The sequence below is a fragment of the Cebidichthys violaceus genome, unplaced genomic scaffold (assembly GCF_023349555.1).
Source record: "Cebidichthys violaceus isolate CVI_PGR_0920_01 unplaced genomic scaffold, fCebVio1.0.p SCAF_5, whole genome shotgun sequence".
NCBI lineage: Eukaryota > Metazoa > Chordata > Actinopteri > Perciformes > Stichaeidae > Cebidichthys > Cebidichthys violaceus.
This window is the reverse complement of record NW_027176705.1, coordinates 12,869,304-12,889,823: the sequence shown is the minus strand read 5'-3', so window position 1 is coordinate 12,889,823 and position 20,520 is coordinate 12,869,304. Positions and strand designations below refer to the sequence as shown.

The window sequence follows — 20,520 nt, the reverse complement described above, 5'->3', positions numbered from 1 at the left end:
ATGTGAAATGCGATGCCCCCCAGCTGCATGCAACACAATCCTGAGCCAGTCAGTGGAAATATTCAACTCATGCTGTCACAAGGCAAAGGAAAAAAAAGTTTATTGATATTGATATTCCATACAATTTGTGTCAATTAAAAAATATTGAATAACATCTTTCAGAAACAAGTCGCATTATCAATTTTAATTATTACAACTGGAATCATGATATGCTGAAAACTGGTACAAGCTTTGAATCATGAAGTAAAAGTGAAAGTAATCAGTAGAAGCTTTGAACGTGTTAATGCTCACATAACACACTGTATTACTTGACTATTGATTCATTCATTGGTTGTCTTGCCTCTGAATTTCGCTTCTCGGCTTGTTGAATGTGATGTTCTTGAAAAGCAAGAAGCAGTCCACACACAGCAGCCCAGCTGACATGAAACCAACTATCTGCAAATAAAGAACAGATTTCAAAATAAATGCATAACACTACATATCGACAACAGTATGTGTGAAGCTGATTCTTGCAACTTGATATTGTTTGGTTACAGCACATGTATACATGTAAAATCAAAGTTTGGATGTTTATTATATTGACAGCTTTTAGGGGAAAACTACAATCCCAATATATTTTAAAGCTGGGCCACACAACTGAGATTGCAATTATAGATTACAGAAATATTTCTCACCCCTCCAACCAGTGTGCCTGTGACAGTGTATGTAGTCAACGCCAGCAGGCTCAAGACAATAAAGTAGACTGCTGCAAACGCTGAATTAAAAACATCCTGAGAAGAACAGAACAAAAACTTTAAAATTGCAACCTGTAGAATAGGCTGAAACTTGTATGTGCTGTAAAACATTACCCACAATGAGAGGCCAAAAGAAGAAGGTCAGCCTTTTGTTGAGTTTGAACACGTACAACAACAGCAGAAGTGAAGTGATCACAAACTCCAACACTGTGGCTGTGATGTACTTTGGTTTAGATGCTGCAGCGAAACACACTAACGCCACGAACAGAGTCACCTGAAGCCAAAAGAAAAACACACCAGACAGAAAAAGGCTTACTGCCATAATATAAAATTAAAATTCTAAAACCATATCAAATTATTGAACTGTGATATCATGAGCAGAGACCAACACATCAGTTCTTCTGATTCACTCATTGCCTTCCTTCATACGAAAGAGGAACTGAGTCTCGGCACATGTTGCCACATCACATGTTTTCATCCAGTCGCTCTTTCAGCCTCTTAAAACTAGTTCTAATAACATTGTGGACTAACATTTAAAGCTAATTTGTGATGCTACTTTGTTATCGCCTGATGTACTGTATCCGTTCCCCTTTCTAATGTGCACAGGACACGTCTTAGCTCTTTCACTTGTTCTGTTGGAAACAAAAAAAAAATGTTCAGACTTTTGGAGATGTGCAAATTGTCTCACCATCTCTGCTACTTTCAGGATCCCCCTCTTGGATTTGATAAAAGCAGTGTCCACCTCTACGCTTGTCATTCTGTTTCGATCCTCTGAAATGATGGTACGACTTCATTTGCAAAAGACAGCTCACTCCGTTTCCTGAAACGAGCAATTTCCTTTTAGCTGTAGGAAATGACTGTGTGTAGGATTATGCGCAATATTTTCACACCAGCAGCTACTTGGCACATCTACTGAAACAGATGAACAACAACTCACAGGGCCACAGAATAATCTCCATCAGGGCTAGCAACCTGTCAAACTCAATAGAGAGAGTTTTGTTAACAGTCCCAATAATAGTCACGATACAATGTATTCAAAATAGATTTTTTTATTAAAAACATGTTTTGCAGTATGCATGTAAGAAGGATACAAAACGAATCCAAAAATCCAACATGGTATAAATAAATACATCCCTGTCTGCTCTACATCATTACAATGAGTGCTGACTTAAACCAGTGGCTCGTGATGCAGTTTTTTTTCCACAGAAGGTAAAACTTGTGTTGGCTGATTAAAATCGCAAATTTAAAAATCTATTTGCATAATTAATATAATGTTGTTGTACCAACATTATTCCTTTACTTTGACCATGTCCTTCTTTTTAGCACATGACCCATTTTACAAAGAATGTGAAGACACATTTTTTTAAATAATCGGTTGTTTGTTGTTCTGCAGAAAGGCACATCTTTAGGTTTTGGTTCCTCGTCGTCTCAGTGTGGCCAGTCACACTTCCAGGGCTCAGACTTGGGCACTTTGAGACACTTTCCTAACTTCTCACAGCCTGCAGGGGCCCAATTCTGTAACAGAGAGCGGCCATCACATAAGAACAACATTATGATGTTATCAAAGATATTAGTTATAAAAAGCAAAAACTGTTCTTGGGTTATCAGGAGGCCACCGTTTACTGTCCTGTGCTCTTAATGGTTATTTTCAAAGTCTTTTCTTCTGGCATAGCAATTGCATCTATCCTGTGTCAATTCAAATATTGTTCGACCATATTTAAGATTTATCACAAGACAAGGTTTATCTTATATTGGAAACATAATTTAGGTATACATTAGGTGTTTTAAAAGCGTTATGCATTGCTACTTCATGTATTTGCATTATGTTTAGCAGAATTTATTAATAAAACAATCAGTTCATCATTGAGTGGTGATATTACAGGCTAGGTTGGTAGGTCAATATTAAACTTGTAAAATGTCAGTTCAGTTGAATTTGTGAATAATGCTCGAGACAAAAGAGCCATATTAGCATAACACAGGATAAGACATAAGACATTATATTACAGGACAGCACCCAAACATAATGCATTCTAACCCTACTTAAAAAGGGGCTCATTTTATTCACCACTAGGGGGCAGTGCAATGCCACAAATTAATCCAGAACATTGAAGCTCCCAATCTGTGGTGCTTCTGGTTGACAAAGCCAGTGTTCAATTTAGCTCCCTCACAAAAGTATGACACGAACACAATCGAGGAGAAAGTGACCATATTTAGGTGATAACGTATGATTCTGTCAAACATAATACACATGTTGGAGCATGTTAGTAACAATGATAAACAAACAAATATATAAAACAATATATATATATATATATGTATATACATATACATATATATACATATATATATATATGTGTATATATATAAATATATATATATATACATATATATATATATATATGTGTATATATATATAAATATATATATATATATACGTATATATATATATGTGTATATATATATATATATATATATATATATATATAAATATGTTAAAGTGGGTAAATATTCTGTAGGCTCAAAGACTCAGACTGAAAACAGATAGAAACTAGAAAATATTTATTTTCAGAGACTTTTATTGATTCTCAATAAAATTCTTATTAATAATAGTATTCTTATTAAAAATACTTTATAAATTTATATTATGTATTAATTCATCTGATGTACAAGTGTGATGGAGAGAACAGAGAGCTAAAGTGGCTGACCCAAAAGAAAACTTAACTGGCTTTGGTCCACTGCCTGGTTAATTGGGAAAATAGTTCATGCAACACGTGCAACAAAGCCTCTTCTCACAACATAATTATTAATTTTTGCAGTTTCAAGAATAAAGTGCATTATGATATTTAAGTTATGTAAATCTCACCATCACCGCCACATCACACATGTTGAGCTGGGGAACACCCGGCACCAGAGTCTTCTTATGCTGCTCCACTACTGGAGAGATCCTGCTCAGCACATCCTGGTACTCCTTAGTCAAAACACTGCAAACACACAATGCAATGCACAGAGTCAGTAAGGCTACAACTAACACGTTTCATCATCCATTGTTTGACAATTTCTTTATTTCAATTCATGGATCAATCAAAATAAAATATACAAAAGGTGGAAAAAAGTCCTTTTCAGATATCTTCAGATATCTTGTTTCGTCTGAGCAAAAGTCAGATTTTCAATTTTAAAATGATAAATGACAAAGACAGGCAGCAAACCCTGACATTTAAGAATCAAGTAACCAACGGATGTATTGCACTTTAAAACAATTAAATAATTGGAAATTAAGTTTTTTAAACAGTTGATTATTTTTCTGTCAATCAATCATCAATCCACCATTTTTTTAACAAACAAGTGAAACAATGGCTTTACCATCAACAGCACTAAATTAGTTTATAAATGTAAATACACCCCACCCATGAAGTATTGTAGTAAATGCGCACATGCATCCAGTCCAAGCTTTACTCATTATATCAGAGAGGGGAAATGATGTAGCTTTCAGCGACAGAAACATAAACGTTGAAACACGCAGGCTGTCCACTCAGGCACCCTTTAGTGAAACGCACTCAGCAGGGTGAACTGTAACCTCTATCCCATCCCCTGTCTCTCAATTACTGCTGTTGGACACCAGTGAACCCGAGCACCTCTGTGCATTATTATATTCAGTGTGTAAAACACAGGGGCCCCAAAGGCTTTCAAAGGAACGCTGCTCTCAATAGGACCTGTAGGGTTAATGGGCTATGTGTGCTCGTGTGTGTGTGTGTGTGTGTGTGTGTGTGTGTGTGTTGGGGGAGTGGACGTCTGGTGGCGTGACACACAGATAGACAAATATCAGCAGTGCAATTACACCCCTGATACACTCGCCGGCAGCACCTGTGCCAGCCTTCCATCCTCCCTCCACTGCAAACCCAGCCCTCTGATTGGCCCCTGGGGAACATGTGCATGTGTGTGAGGTGAAGTGTCAATTAGAGTAATAACCCCAGGCCCTGTCCAGCTCACACCTACCCTCCCTCTTAGATCTCCCACAGGGCGGCAAGGCTTTCTCCATCAGCTAGCACCTGCTCCTTTCCTCGATACTCTTTACTTTCCCCTACAATTACTCGACTGGTAGTGCACCGGCTGCAATTAGTCTCTCTCCTGGTGTGCCTTTTTTCGTCATGAGCTAACTATCTACGCATTGTGACCCTGGCTGGATTACTCCCCTCGATTACAAATCAAGACATTCAGATAAAATTGCTTCAGCTATCTAAAATCACAAATTCTGCTTTCGCCCGATCTCGATCAGCAAGAGGGATATTTCATTCCCCCGCTATCTGCGCCCGCCACTGATTGCTGAGATTCATTTTGTGATAAGTGACGAAACAACTTAATAGAAGTAAATGTAAGGGAGATTTATCAGACCGCTGTAAGTATTCCATTCCCCACACAAGTCTGCAAGCAAAGCATGCCATGCACTGAGAAACTTGCGCGAGACATTACGTTTTGTTTTGTTTTGTCTATGCACTCAAAATCTCACACTGCAGACCTCTAAATCAAAAACTAATAATATCATTTGTATATGCCCCCGCTGCAAACAAATAACAAAAAGCCCACAGTCAGCACGGCTCATTATCATGATTATAACCCTTAGCTTACTGGTGTAGAGACAAAAATCTAGAATAATAAGCAGGCTCTATGCAAATGAAGTCTTTTGATTTATAATGTATGGCACCCACGGGGGATGGGGGCATTGCTCAGGTGTGTCACCACTCTGATTACTGATTCATAACACTATTGCTGGAACACACACACACACACACACACACACACACACACACACACACACACACACACACACACACACACACACAAAACCACAGTGGCAGAAGGTGGGGGAATTGAGGAGACAATCAAATACATCTGTCCTGCCTACCCCTCCCCTCCACCACCTTCTCCACCCCGGTGGAAATTGAGCACTTCAGTAAGGACTATTGATTGGGGACACAAGAGCTTGGTGGCAGGCAGCAGATGAGGCCAGACTGTGCCGGGCCGCCTGCAGTGTTGGAGCTGGGACTACACTCTGGATGGCCGGGGCTCTGGGGACGTGAGCTGAGGTAGGTGGTGTGAAAGAAGGATGTGTTAACCTCAGGCCCCTAGGTCACAGATATGGAGGGCAAAGTGGAAGGAAGCAAAAAGGCGTTGAACGAATCCAGTGGGGATCCAAACTCGCCGAGCTGGTTAGGTGCAGACCTGGCTGGGTTTGTGCTTCATCCTGGAATGACGGACCATCAACGCAGGACCTCCAACTCCAATCAAATTTGTCTGGGCCTCTGTAGTTTTGTTGGTACATTTTCTCTCCTGGATTGCATAGTTATGATCTACTGTTTTCATGGGTGACTGTTCTGGACTGGGGATTGTGTAGGTGTGCGCGAGTGTGCTCTTTGCTAGATCACATCCTGCGACAGTAGTGAAGGTATGTGTGCAGACAGGCCCTACATCATCTTAAGTGGCTCTTTAGGTGTTGACAGAGATTAATGACGGCCAGGCAGCCGGTCCAGCTGGGGGACCGAGGAGCACACGGACAAAACGCACACATACACATGTGTACACACAAACACACATTTAACTAGGATGGAGGAGAACGGTCCCAGTGGATGCAGAGGGGACAGCAGCTGAGTGGTGAGAAGTGAATTGAGGTGGAGAGAGAGAAGTAACGAGGGAAAAGGTAAGACAAAAGTTTGGAGAGGAAGGAGAATGTATAGTGCTGATTAGAAAGAAGAAGAACAGTGAAGAGGTCATGCAGCTGGGTTTGCAGGGGGGGGGGGGGGGGGGTGACCTTGTAGACAAACTCTACTGCAGAGGTGAAAAATGAGTGGGCATATATTTGGTTTGTGTGTCTGGGTGCACATCTAGCACTCAGCCCAACACATGGCTGCGTACTGATTGCTTTTTGCTTCTTTTTTTTTATTCTTCCAAGTAAATAGCAGGACTAAAAGGTGAGCAATTGAAAAACAACATTAATGTTTTATCATCCAATCTCACTACAGAGCCGAACGAAGTTGGAGCAGGAGGCAAAGAGGAGATGAGGCCGGAGCAGAATGCGAGAGGCAGAGCTGCAGAAGGCAGAAAGGAAAGGTCAATCTACGAGTTTGTATGGCAGCAGGGAGCCAAAGCGAACACTGAGCACAAGAGAATATTCTCTCATCAAAGCCGTTTTGAGATTATCTTAATGTATTAGTCATGATGTCAGCTTCCGTCATAGTTTCTAAAAGATTGCATCAGTATTCTGCACTGACGGTACGCAGTAAAAGACGACGCTCATCTGCCTTTGCACCCTTATTTAGTAAGAGTTTTAGTTCAGCCTTGGCTGTCGGTGTTCCATGGCGTCACTCCATCCTCTCTGCGATTCTTAACTCTCCTTTGAGCGAAGGCAGAGACACACAATACTCCATTAAACAGCACTCGCTCTCAATTTAGACCTGGACAATTTATCTTACAATTTTAACCTGCAGTGGTGCACCGGAGTGATGAGGGCCAGATAGTGATCTTTAAGGAGCTGTTTGCAATCACAAAGAGAAAGGGTGTAATCAGGTGTGCTCCGGCTGAGCGGATCAATCCAACGCCTTCTTTTTCATGCCACTGAGCATTGATCTCATACACATTCAGCGCTACCAACAGGCAAACTGCTTTCCTATTCTCACCCCTCTCCAGTTCATTTTCCAGCACTTCTTCGTTTGCTCCTGGCTGACTCCCTTCTCCTCCTGCTCTCAATTGTTTTGCCTCACCTCCCCTCTCCTACTGGAAATCAGCTGTAAGCAGGGTTGAAGTTTTCAGGGAACTAACCCGATGGGGTACTTTTCCCCAGGATCCCGCCCCAGGTGGAAAATGATTGGCTGCAGTGTGTGCTCTTTCTGGTCGTGAGTAGTCACACCCGGGACCTCTTGACCTGGACAGAAGTTGATGCCCTGTAAGACACAAAAAGACAAAAACCTTTGCCTCGATTGCACAATACAGAGTGTACAATATTTCTATATTTATTATAACTCAAGCAGAGTATGAATTAGGTTAGTGACTGATAATACAGTATACTGTAGAGCAGAGGTCTTCAACAGGGGGTCCGCAACCCCTAGGGGGTCCGCAGAGGTACAGCAGGGGGTCCGCAAAAAAAACATTTTTTTTCCCAAACATGAATCTGTCCATTATTTTAATAGTTCAGTATTGTATGCAAGATAATAGGTATGTTTATGCATGGCAGTGGCACTAATAAGCCATCACTCATTTTCGTTTCCACATTTATGTTTAAAATAAAAAAGTTTGAATAGCTTGTATGCATGATTATCATGCAAGGTGTGTTTCTAAATGGCAGTGCACACGTTTAAAATGAAAACATGAATATATGAACCTGTGTATTATTTGAAAAGCTTAGTATTGAAAGCACAATAACAAGGTATGTTTATACATGGCACTAGGCCCAGTTTATGGCACTATTTTATACAATATATTGTATATAGTAGGGGGTCCCTGCTCCATCTCTCTATCAGTTTGGGGGTCCTTGGCCTGATAAACGTTGAAGACCCCTGCTGTAGAGAGTCAAATCTGACATGTAAGGAGGAACGAATGAACCCTTCAGATCAGAGAGAGGCTTTCCTTTCTCTCCATGTTTCTATATTATCTGATGTTATTCTACGTGCCTGCTATGGTTTATTTTTACACCACTAAGAACCTTTCACCACTCAGCCTGAGCCCTGTGGCCCTGTCTTGTACGTATGCTGGAATAAGACTGCAACCCACCATATAGGAAAAAGAAGAGCAACCCTGTTTTGGCTCAAAAGCTCAGAGAAACCTAGCAAAAATACTTAAGGTCAGTCATACAGGGAAGAAAGTTTACTTTTCATGCAAAACAAGTAAAACCTAAGAAATAAAAATAAAAAAAATATCTTTTTCTTTTTCTTCACCAATTCTGGATATTATTTTGCCCTCTGTACTTTTCTTTAACTTCCTTCCTTTTTTGCCATGGTGTGTGTTGAATTTGGTTGCGTTCAGTGGTTTGTATTTGATTTTAGATGTTTTAGGTGAGTGTTTTATCTTGTGAAATAAAAATCAGCTAAAGAGATCTGGATGTCTAGATTCAGGCTTGCAGCCACCTGCTACTCTGAGCCAAATGCTTAATCTCATTGTAGTATGGCCTATAGGCATGTCTTCCAATCTGTTGTGTTATTCATGCAGCTAATATTGGTACATCATGAAGGGGTTCAAGTGACTGGCAAAATAGAGGACTTTTCTTCCTTGTACTGTCTCCCCCCTTCATCTCTCCAGGCCTTCGCTCCAGCTCTCCGACTCCATTCTCGTGAGTCTGGCAGTGATCGCAGCCGGATTGAGTCACACTCACTCCTCCAGAACCCCCTGGAGATCTGTCCCCTTCTTCAACACACACAAACACACACGTTTTGATGAGCACAACTAATATTGAGAAAGCATTCATCTGTAAGGCACTGTTGCTGCCCCCCTCTGAGATCGCTCAACAGAGCACCTCAAAAATACATAAAGAGAGAGAGAGAGAGAGAGAGAGAGAGAGAGAGAGAGAGAGAGAGAGAGAGAGAGAGAGAGAGAGAGAGAAGGATAGATGCCCCCCGCCCTGCAGAGCCTCCTCTGATCCAAACTTGTCCTGTCTTCTGAAGACAGAAGCTTAGAAATGCAGAAAAGAATGAAAATAATCCCAGAGGAGAAGCCAGAAAGGCCTGCTGTGTTGGTCTCTCTGTCTCTTGTACATAAGACATGACAGCAAGGACTCCATATCTCCTCTGACATTAATGCTATGGATACAACTCGGCTGCTTTCAAACCGGAGCAGAGCAGTCGCTATTACAAGATAAGGTGCAGGAGCATCCAGCACTGGCAGGATGGATCTTGGAAAAGGAAGAATTTTGTGTCTTTTTGATCAAAAAAGGTAAAAGTATGACTTGAAAGAACCATAACTTTACATAGCTTGTGGCTGATTATTTAAAACTGTATATATGTATATACTGTTAATATATTTACTTCCTACTTCATGGATTTGACTACACGTATGTAAAAATTGCAGTTCATCTATGGATTCTCTGCAAACTAACTTCAGTAATATACGTTGTTTTTGCCATGAAGTCAGTGAATCTGTGCTTTTTAGCAAGCAAAGGTGTGTTAATGTTATGAGTTACAATCTAGAGCAGGAGCTACTGCACAGTCTATCTCATGTCAATTCCTGCAACACAATTCATGAAAAAATTGACAGTCATTTTTCATTATTTATTCATCACTTTGTGTTAAAAAAAGCTATCCCTGCTGCCATAAAGCTCCTATTGTATCAGAGGTTACTCAGCAATCCAGATACAAAGGAGCCACAGTCACGACAAACTATATTTTGCAATATTAACATCACAACACCGCCTCAAGAGAGTTTGATGAGGGCCATTTAAGCCTGTGAAATTTCTCATTTTCCTCATGGCTGAGCCGAACACAGCCAGGACGGAGCGATACGTCTCTCGGCTATTAACCTGTAATTTTGTTCTTCTTCACAGACACACATCTTCCCTTGTTTATTTTCTTACCATGGGCCGGGGGAAAAAAAACTAATTATATTCTAAAGTGTTACCAAAGCTGAAGTACTAGCAGGAAAACATTACTTTTATTTCAGTAAAAAGAGGATTGATTGTGTATTTCTGCTCCAAGACAGATTAAATTGAAGCCTATATATAGAAGTTTTAAGGGTCCAGATCATTTTGAAATGATCAATAATCCAGGTCATTACTGCAAGAGGAGGCCCAAATAGGGACCTTGAAACATACTGTCCTTCTCAAGCTAATTTTCAAAACATGTCATGCGTAGCCTGACAGTGTGAAACAGCTCAATAAGTCAGTTTGTTTACATTTCTCATGTTTATAAAATGTACTATGAGTTACATGAGATGGACAGTTTAAGGATTCAACCATAATGACACAAAGCATATTGGGAATTTAACTTTCCCTCGAAGGAGCTCAACAGTCACTCCATAAAACACATCTATGGACAACCGAACATTCATGTACACGTTTTCTCTCGCCCTATCTCTCTCTCTCTCTCTCTCTCTCTCTCTCTCTCTCTCTCTCTCTCTCTCTCTCTCTCTCTCTCTCTCGCTCTCTCTCTCATATACAGACACACCAATCGATAGGCAACTCACAGGCAATCAGACGCCATTATTTGTGAAGTTCCACTTCAGTTCACATGAGTTGATAAAGGAGGCTGCTATTGATTCAGCGGCCCTGAAGGAGAGAGCAATTTAAGCGACCGATGGGGCATAAAACAAACTGGAAAACAGGAAAAGCAGAGCCATGATGGGAGGACAGGAGGACATGGTTTTCTGGACAGAGGAGAGAAAGAAGGACCACGCTATCCTGCTTCTCAAGTGTCAGATTTCACATCTCTTCTGATGCATTTAATCAGCATCGAGTTGATGTAATTACGGCCAAGAGATACTGCTGGCATCTGCCTATCTTTCTTCCTTTTGAGCTCCGTGGTGCCAAAAGAACAAGTCTACAGCAGGGAATGTCGCTATGTAAATGGAGAGGAAGAAAATCGCCATGGAGTCAGAACAAACAAGTCAACTGGTTGATGAATGATGTAAGTTCGCTGATGTGGGGGTTCTTCATTAATATTCATTACGCTCTGATGTACACAGCAGTCAACTGATGAGCCATTTTCAAGATAACACCAACAGTGAATGTGTTTGTGTGTTTGAGTAAGATTAGGAGAGACAAAGAGAGAGGATGTAGCAGTGCAAATCAAGAACTGAGGAAACAGAAAGAGGGGACAGAGTTGCTATTTTTTCAGGGGACTCTTACGTTGTTAAACTCTTCCCATGAGTTGCTCCAGGTCCAGTAGTGTGCCTTGTATTCTCCAAGTCTCACAGCCATCAGCTCGTTCCCACGGTAATAGAAGATCGGCCTGTGGAGGGGGAGAAGTATTCTTTTAAAAAAACATTTTCTCTCTGCATGCTTACACTTCAGTGCACTCTCACTGCTTTCTACCCATCCATTCTTGCAATTTTTTAAGCATCCAGCAACATGAACTTTCTAAATTTTTTAATTAAATTCACTTACATGAAACAACAAGATTAAGAGTCTCCAGCCATACTACGGCTCTGTGGGGCTGTACTTAAGCACAGTGGTGCTTTGAGCTGTACTATGTGTACAAGGTCAACACTAAAATCAGCATGCTGCTGTTCAACAGGCTTTACTGCTCACTATGTTCACCATCTTAGTGTTAGCATACAATAACTTGTTATTAGCATTAAGCTCAAAGTATAGCTGAGGTGGATGGGAATGTCATCAGTGAGGCAGGTGTTTGGTCTTTTGACCGGATGATGACACTAGAGGTAAAGTCATAACAATGCTCTCCCAGTCAAGGATGTGATCATGAACATAACAAGAGGATCTGGGCCCCAAAGTAAAGGCCCCAAACACCAAACATCTAAAAGCAACAGCTAGTGTGCGAGTACTCACCTGCTTTGGAGTGCGTGTGAGCGGTTCAGCAGGACCGGTGTCAAGTCCAGTCCATCCAGGGCTCTGTCATCAGGAGGGCTGATGCCGGCCAGAGCCAGACTGGTGGTGAACAGGTCCATCACATTGGCCAACTGGAAATTCACCTGGAAAAGGACAAAGGAATTGAAATCCACAATCACTACCTGGACTATGACAAGCAACTTCACACAACCGATGAGTTAGGATTGAGAAAAAGTGAAGAACTTTGAGGAAATGAGGACTGGCCAAATGTCCTCTGAAGGACTAAAACATAAATTGGTCCTCATTGGTCCTTGGTTGTAATAATAATAATACTTATAATACTCACAAATCAAGAAATAACTGTTTCATGGTGCAGGAATACCAAAAGAGTGCTCTTTTACGCTGCATTTTCTTTATGGCGGCGAACGAGGCAACAATGCATAGTCATGATAGGATGTTTGTATGTGTAGTTCTGTGTACACATGTAGGAAAGAGGCGCATTTCTTCAGTCTCCTCTCTAATCTCTGCTTGCAGGTTTATTATAGAGCCTCCAAAATGCCTCTCGTTCTAAATTAGTTTTTTTTTGGGGGGGGAAAGGGAAAAAGGAAGAGCGAAGAGAAAGAGGAGAGAAAGTAGGGAGAGGACGAGGCGCGGGCAAGCAGACGGCTGGAGCTGGAGCGAGCTGCTGTTTTATCTCCTTCTCCCAGTCCCAGTGAAAAGCTTTATTTTATTTATAAACTTTGAACTATTTTCAGATAAAGTGACATTTTTTCGTTGTCATCCTTGATCTTCCCTTCCATTCTCTCCTGAGCGAGCCTTAGAGGGAGACGGCACGCTCACAATCAGATAGCGCTATCAGGCCTCTGCAGCTGCACCGCCATGTGCCACTGTGCTCCTATCGGCAGCCAGCACACATATAGACACAGACACACACACACACACTCACACACACTCACACAAGCTCCTTAGCACTGAAATGAATTCCCCTTTCTTCTGTATCCACAGAACCAGCCACAGAAAAGGCTTTGCAATGCATTCCATGATCTATCTGCACATCCAGACACTCACCCTCTCTCTTTCGCTCACACACACACACACACACACACACACACACACACACACACACACACACACACACACACACACACACACACACACGCGCACACACACACAACAGATTTAGTCCTTCACTTCATTTTTTATTTTAAGTCCCCCCTCACACAGACACACACAAACCATTAAAAGAAGACAGGACAAAAGGACACAAGAAAAGGCAAAACTGACATTTACTTAGTAATAACTTGCATGACCACAAAAGCAAAACTTTCGGACTCAGACTGCTCTGACAGAGGAATTTATCTAAGAAGTTGGCATCTTTTAATTCTGTCCATCATTGGCTCTGTTCTCTTTTGCAGTCCATGCTGAACTTCACTCTTTCTTTTTCATTTTGACTGACTCATTCCTCTCTATTAATGTCACATTCTTTTTCATGCATTTCTCTGTGTTGTGAGTGGTGATGTTGGTTATCTGAGGAGGCGGTTCTTCTATCCCTGTCCCTGCCACTCTGCCTGTGTGTCTGCAGCCTGATAAAACACAACAAAAGGGATTGTGACCCTCAACAACGTTGTGGGGCCGACACCCCACCCGCCTCCCAATCTTTGTTCCTACATCCGCCACCCCCTCATCATCCTGGCCCCTCAGGCACTGAGAGAATGCTGAATCTGCACCTGCTTCAGACCGGCCATGCTCCTCCATTCCAGTACACCTCCAGCTATCCTCCTAAATATGGGAGAATGGCAAACGATTCCCAGCACATTCACACAAGTCAGTTAAATGAATGGGTTTCATCACTCAGATGCATTCACAGATAAACAGCTTTTTTTCCATTTAGGACGAAGTTGTCTCTCTATCACAAGCCCCCAACCCCCCAAAAAACGTGTCTCCTCATCTAAACACTGTAAAGATGCATCTGTTCTTAGTCGCTACAATAAACCAGCTGGAATTGCTCCCTATCAAAGGTCTGCATGTTTGTTGTCTGCAGCATTTTGCTCAAAGAGCTTATGGACTTTTCAATGCACAGATCGACAGAGATTTCAGAAGACCACAAAACAAGAGAGGGGGCATCCCTGGGCCTGATCCGTCCTCCCCTTCCAGAGTGATGAATCCAGAGCTGTAGAGTACAGTAGCTCCAACAAAGCAGCTCTGTCATCACAACCCCAGAGAGCATCTACTGACCCCTCGTCCTCACAACCATGCCACAACACGGGGAAGAAAGTATCTGTGACACATACAAAAGCATGCATATATATATATATATATATATATATATATATATATATATATATATATATGCTGGCATGTAGAATGAAACAAAAATGACAGAGACATGATCTCCACATTTGCACACTCACACACAGACACACTGGTCAATTATAAAGTGGCACAGGTGCGGCAAAGCCCCGCGAATACAGCATCATTCCTGGCAGTGTGGCAGTGCCAGCGTCTTTAGCACTCGTCCTTTTCTCTTTTCTACACCAGCCACCTCTTTTACTTCTTCCTTGCTTCCCCCCCCCAACCCCTCCCGTTCCTTTATCCTGAGCGCCTGGCATATTCAGATACTGAAGTCCTCATTACGGCTCAATCCAACCTCAGCAAACACACAAACAGATTAGCCGCTTAAGACGCTCCCAATCCCCCTCTCCCTCGCTACTCTGCTGTGCTATCAGGCCCCAGCACACCCCTGTGAGATGAGCCAGGGGCAAGGCTTACTGCAGACTGCAGCCTCCGCTCGCTCCTCCACCAAATCCCTCTGCGTCACAGCCCCGTGTCACAGCTGCCCCTAATACAATTAAAAGTCATTTGCAGAACGCACAGGCTTAGAGGATCACGGTGTGGGTGCGGGGTTAAATTGGGGAGGGGGAGGGCGGAAAGAGAGAGTTTGGAGCATTAATTCCAGCCAAAAAATATTTGAGGAAACAGTGGAAAAAGCGCCCACACACATTGTGGCCGCAATCACACAGTTTATCTTTACTGTTTCTAGGGTTCAATCCCTCGATGGAAGTTGAACATATTCAACTGGTCACAGCGCCACTGGGTCAGTGTGTGCACACGTTAAAGTGGTAAACGATACACAAATGAAACAAAAAGCAACAATCATTCAAAAGAGAGGATTAGTGATTAGTTTTCCTTTACTCTCAACCCTGTTCTGCAGTCCTGTACATCCCCAACATGTCAGCTCCTGGTACCTGTTGATACCTGTTTAAGGAGCTTGGGGAAAAACTCGGCTCGGGATCCTGAGTCTAGTCTACTCTCTAGAGAAGATGGTAGGGATTAAGTGAATGATCGTCTTGGATTTTCTTGTGGAGGCTTTATTTGGTAAAAGCTTTAAATCACAGGGGTATTCTCACCGTGCCTCCTTTGATGTGTCCAGGCCACCAGGCAATGGCTGGCTCCCTCATGCCCCCTTCAAAGGTGGTCTCCTTCCCGCAGAGGAACGGCCCGTTGCTCCCGCCTCAGGAATCAGACGCGCAAAAACTCAAATTACACACATACAGTACAGAAAATGTGTCTTGGACAAAAATGCACTAACTCTGTTTCACAAAGAAAAATCTGTCTGTGTGTGTGTTAGTTTAGCTGAGTTTAGCGCCCACCTTCGTTTGGACAAGATATCAGAGCAGCTCCGTTGTCTGATGTGAAGAAGACAAAGGTATTATTTTCGATGCCCTGACTCTGCAGCAATGACAGGATCTGACCGACGCTGTAGTCTAGCTCCATCACTGCGTCACCATATCTACACAACACAGACAAACACAGCTTTTATCATTCCCCTCGTGAAATAAATTAAGTTCTAACCCTATGCAGCTGCTGGACAACAAAAAAAGTCAGTAAGGTAGGATATAATGTACCGGCCTCGCTGGCTCTTCCCTAGGAAGCGTTTGGAGACATAGACAGGGGCGTGAGTGGCGTCCGCTGCCCAGTAGAGGAAAAAGGGACGTTGGGCCTCAGTCTGACGGACTATGAAGTCAAGACCTTCCTGTAGAGGTGGGAGGTGTGAGAGAGTGTTACAACACTGTCAGTGCAGATGGCAAATGTAGCTTGATTCACAGTACTGCTGTCAATCGGTCCACAGTAAGTAACCGCTTTCTCGTTTTCCCACCACACACAAATTCTATGTTTTGCCTTTATTTCATTTTCCAAACAATCAGCCACATTAACATGAACGCTACTGAAACCAGTCTAGTTCCATAGGACACAATGTGAGCTTTACAAAGCTCTACTTGACAGATCTTCCTCTTGTGATGGCAGAGTACACCTTTCAAGCATGCAGTGTGTCTCTGCACGCTGCTTTTGATCCCTTCAGGAACTGAAAGGGAGGGACTGACGTAGGCAGCAGAGATAATCAAGACGAGTGTGCGCAATCCAGTCAACAATCCACTTCTGCTGGTTGAAAAGCACCGTAATGATCAAAGGCCAAAATCAGGCTTTAATTGCGCTTTTGATTTGTTAAATACATGATTTATGTTTTGTGCTTTTTATGTTTTGGTGAGCAAAAGACAATTTTACACTCTGGTGGACAATATAATTATATTTCCTTCTATTCTATTCATTGTTTTATAAGGTAAACTGTGAAACACAGTTGGGTGCACCTGGCATACTGTGCTCCACTGAAAGGGTCGTATCATCTGAGATAAGTGAGCCTTAACTTACCACCAAGTACATCTGTGTGAGGTTGGACTCTCCAGTCTTCTTGTCAATCTTAAACTCCTCATAGTATCTGGAAAACAAGTGGGTTGACATGATTTATTAAATAAGCCTTCATCATTAGTTATTTATCATCCCATCTGAATAACTGCTGACCCCACACCATTCAATTTCTCCTCTGCTTATTCAACCGCATGAAATGATTCTTTCACAACGACCTGATTGTATTGCCAGGGCTTTCAATCTCCCTCTCAATTGACTGGAACTACTGCAAGCCATATCATTAAGACAATGCGGGGCAAATTTCCCTCTTGCCGACTGTATTTGCAGCAGATTTCGTAAAAGATATATTCGGGAAGTCTCAGCAGAGCCGAGCAGAGGGAACTGTTATGAGGTGTTGCTGAAGCGTGGCGCGGCGAGCAGAGAAGCAGTGACAGGCATCTCTCTTTCTTACGCTTCACTTCCTCCAGGTGTCCTCGCACGCAGCCAACGCAACCTGCCGTCTCTTGAGGGCGAAAGTGTGTGTCTGTGTGTATACGTGTCTATGAGTGTGTGTGTGTATATGTCTGTCCAGGGCCCACGTATGCAGCGCTGATTAAACCCACGGCTAAGCGAAAAACACGCCCGGCTGCCAGTTCCAATGACCCTGAATACACATATGGCTGTTTTGGGGAAAACAAATGGGCGGAAAATGGAATACACAAGCACAGCTGGTACAGAGAAGGAAGAGGAGGGGAGACACTCAACTCATCCCGAGGAGCAGCCAGCCAAACTATTCCACTGAGTCACCGGGGAAAGAAGGTTTTAATAGATTTTCAGGCTCTGTTTCTGTCTGCTGTTATGTATATCTGAGTGCTTGTGTGCGATGCTACCTGCCAAGCATCTCAGAGTTGTTGTAGACAGGGATGTTGGGTCTGATGCTGCTGTTGTAAGGGCCAAAGTGGCAGTCCGGCGCACCAAACCACTCATCAAAACCATTCTCCAGAGGCAGGTACTGAGGTCTGTGGCCCAGATGCCTGTAGTGAAAAACAAAGTGCACTCACACACCGTAAGATCAATGTGACTGAAGGATCATTCTGCATGTTTACATTCAGACCATTACTACAAATCAAATTTACTTGTGCTACTACACACCTTTTTAAAAAGCACAACATACTTATATTAATATTTGATTGCAGTGCCTGCCTTCAGTGCAGTACGTAAATAACCTTTTGCAGAGCATTGAAACTTTGAGACGGGTTGGTAATCTAACACAGCCAAATTGCGCGTTAGGTGAGGTGTTGATATTGTGAAGAGCTTTTAAAATACCTAACGTAAAGGAAAGGAATGCATATCAATGGGTGCCTTAATGACAGGAACAATACATTCAAAAATCTGGTATAAAATCAGTGTGGAAAAATGACCATCAGTAATGTTACGAATACATGATTTGTAATTAATTGACTAAAATATGCAAATATGATTTAATATTTCAATTTTATTCACAGGCTCCATCACCTGTCGCCATCAGCATAACCTCTGAAACAAAGATTACAGAAAGACATAGCGCTCACCATTTGCCAACTATCTTGCTGACGTAGCCCTTTTTCTTCAGCATCTGGGGAATCAAAATCTCATCCTTAGAGACTCCTCCCACTATCTCCTGTGGTGTGTATGCTACAGGAAAAGTCAAAGATATTTAGTGTACAAGACTTTCCATGACATTATTGCACATTGTACATTATAGACTGAGTAATCAGAAAACCAGCAAGGAATAATTTGCAGCTGGATAATTTGCACAGTAAGGATGTATTGAGAGTGTACCGTTTCTGGCGTGGGCATTCGTGGTGTAGAAACCGTTTCTGACAGGAAGCCTCCCGGTGAGAAGTGCAGCTCTGGCTGTTGTTAAAGTAATAGAAATTATGTAATTATTATAAAGTATTATTATAACTCCTAACTATAAGTTCCAAATGCTTTTTATACCTGCGGTTACAATTTGCTGCAAGTGGTGGAAATGTGATGCTTTTAAAAGGCTCGTCATTGTGTGGCTCATATTATAATAATTATTATTATTAATACATTATGACTGTGTTCCAAATGCTTTTAGTACTGGCAAATGAATAGAGTCACATGTGCCCTATTCTTTGCACCAATGTCACATACATTGGAGATTACAAATGAATTTCTCCAACTAGTGGAGAACTTTGGTTGAATACTTGAATCAAATATAACATTTGTACTTTATCGTAATAAATATATGGATTGTACTGACATTTGTCTGAGTTTTGATGTGTACAGAATAGAATTGTGAGAATACGTTTTCTGTAACCAATACCTTTTATTTATCAACTGCTATGCATGGCTGTGAATCAACTCAATTATGTACACTATTTATCATGAACTAAATGCACACAAACTCTAATCTGAATCCATAGCATTATACATGGAGACCTTTAGTGAAGCATGGAAATAATCAAGCTGGAGTTTGAAGGTTTCACACAACAGTAATGTGACAACATCTACCGATCATACTGTGCTCTGTTTTGCATATTATATTTAAATGACACAATGTGCAAGCTTGCTTTTAGCAAATCACAAGTGTGGTTCTGAGTTGGGTCAATAGTGTTAAGTTTATACTTTCATCAATTAGGTGTTATTTCAACATTTCATTGATGTGACAATAAGAACACACATAGAGACAGAGGGCTGTGATGAGAGACGGAAATCTTGCAAAACAGGAAATATCGGTTAACGTTCTGTGTTATAACAGTTTCTGCTAACTCACATGGGGAACAGAGTGGGTTTGCGGTGTAGAAATTTGGGAACAGCATGCCCTGGGCAGCCATGGCATCCAGGTTGGGGGTCTCTTTAGAAGGCTGGCCAAACACCCCCAAGTCCCCCCAACCCATCTGAAGAGCAGAGGGAAAGAACTGAGAGATTATATACATTCACACCAAGAAAGATAAAACACACATAAACATTGTGCAAGCTGAAATGTTCAATGACATGTACAATGACAGAGGGAACTCCTCATAACCAACACACAAAGAAAAGACTGGGAGAAGGAAAGAGACAGAGAAACATGTTTTAAGCTGTCAAACTGATTCACTGCTCAAACTGCACTGTGATGCTGCTGATGTGATGAACTAAAGTCACAATGACACATACAAAACAGGAAATAACTTACGTCATCCATGAGCATGATGATAATGTTTGGAGATGAAACATTTGATGTCTTTTCTGTCACGGAGCGACATATTAATGCATAGAAGAGAGTCAGAGTTACTGCAGACATCAGTCGCATTGCTGTGCTGTAGCTTGCTAAAGTCACATGATCATCAACTTCGAGGAAGTGGTTTGTTTGCCTTCATGAGAGTCATCCGCGCAACGTTTACGCATACACAGCAGAAATGTTTTGGATGTGTTTTTGCGTGAAATTAATTTAGGTTTTACATTCATACATACATAACTGTGTGTGTGTGGCAGCGTAACGAATAAGTCATTCAACTGTGAGTAACTGCATAATTGTTCCTTGGTAGCTGGTGGATTCAGGGACTTCTGATAAATGTTGTACATGCGAGATGATATTCTAAATTAGTCGGAGAAAATAGAAAATGGACCATATAT

The 20,520-nt window shown here is 41.9% G+C and overlaps 2 protein-coding genes across 2 annotated transcripts; both read right to left on the bottom strand.

The window, feature by feature from the left end:
* Positions 1-82: 82 nt before the first annotated feature.
* On the bottom strand, positions 83-1,564 carry LOC137887635 (proteolipid protein 2). Its single transcript, XM_068730748.1, has 4 exons — positions 1,423-1,564; positions 853-1,008; positions 675-770; positions 83-435 (listed from the first exon to the last, which is right to left on the bottom strand). Exons 1-4 carry the CDS (start codon positions 1,489-1,491, stop codon positions 325-327), a joined length of 432 nt encoding a protein of 143 aa, XP_068586849.1. The 5' UTR covers positions 1,492-1,564; the 3' UTR covers positions 83-324.
* A 203-nt stretch (positions 1,565-1,767) lies between these two features.
* On the bottom strand, positions 1,768-20,197 carry galns (galactosamine (N-acetyl)-6-sulfatase). Its single transcript, XM_068730492.1, has 14 exons — positions 20,081-20,197; positions 19,679-19,802; positions 18,718-18,792; positions 18,468-18,570; positions 17,787-17,930; positions 16,921-16,987; positions 16,119-16,246; positions 15,864-16,003; positions 15,621-15,724; positions 12,214-12,356; positions 11,554-11,656; positions 7,545-7,666; positions 3,598-3,715; positions 1,768-2,249 (listed from the first exon to the last, which is right to left on the bottom strand). The coding sequence occupies exons 1-14, from the start codon at positions 20,195-20,197 to the stop codon at positions 2,163-2,165; spliced, it is 1,575 nt and encodes a 524-aa protein (XP_068586593.1). The 3' UTR covers positions 1,768-2,162.
* Between the last annotated feature and the right edge of the window lie 323 nt (positions 20,198-20,520).

Bases quoted from the DNA above. Each gene is read 5' to 3' on its own strand.
- LOC137887635 (XM_068730748.1), bottom strand. From the start codon at position 1,491: ATGACAAGCGTAGAGGTGGACACTGCTTTTATCAAATCCAAGAGGGGG. The intron at 1,009-1,422 runs GTGAGACAATTT...TTTTGGCTTCAG, and splicing joins TCCTGAAAGTAGCAGAGATG to GTGACTCTGTTCGTGGCGTT. The intron at 771-852 runs GTGGGTAATGTT...TGTTCTTCTCAG, and splicing joins TCTTCTTTTGGCCTCTCATT to GATGTTTTTAATTCAGCGTT.
- galns (XM_068730492.1), bottom strand. From the start codon at position 20,197: ATGCGACTGATGTCTGCAGTAACTCTGACTCTCTTCTATGCATTAATA. The intron at 19,803-20,080 runs GTAAGTTATTTC...TCTGCTCTTCAG, and splicing joins TCATCATGCTCATGGATGAC to ATGGGTTGGGGGGACTTGGG. The intron at 15,725-15,863 runs GTGGGCGCTAAA...CTGATTCCTGAG, and splicing joins GATATCTTGTCCAAACGAAG to GCGGGAGCAACGGGCCGTTC.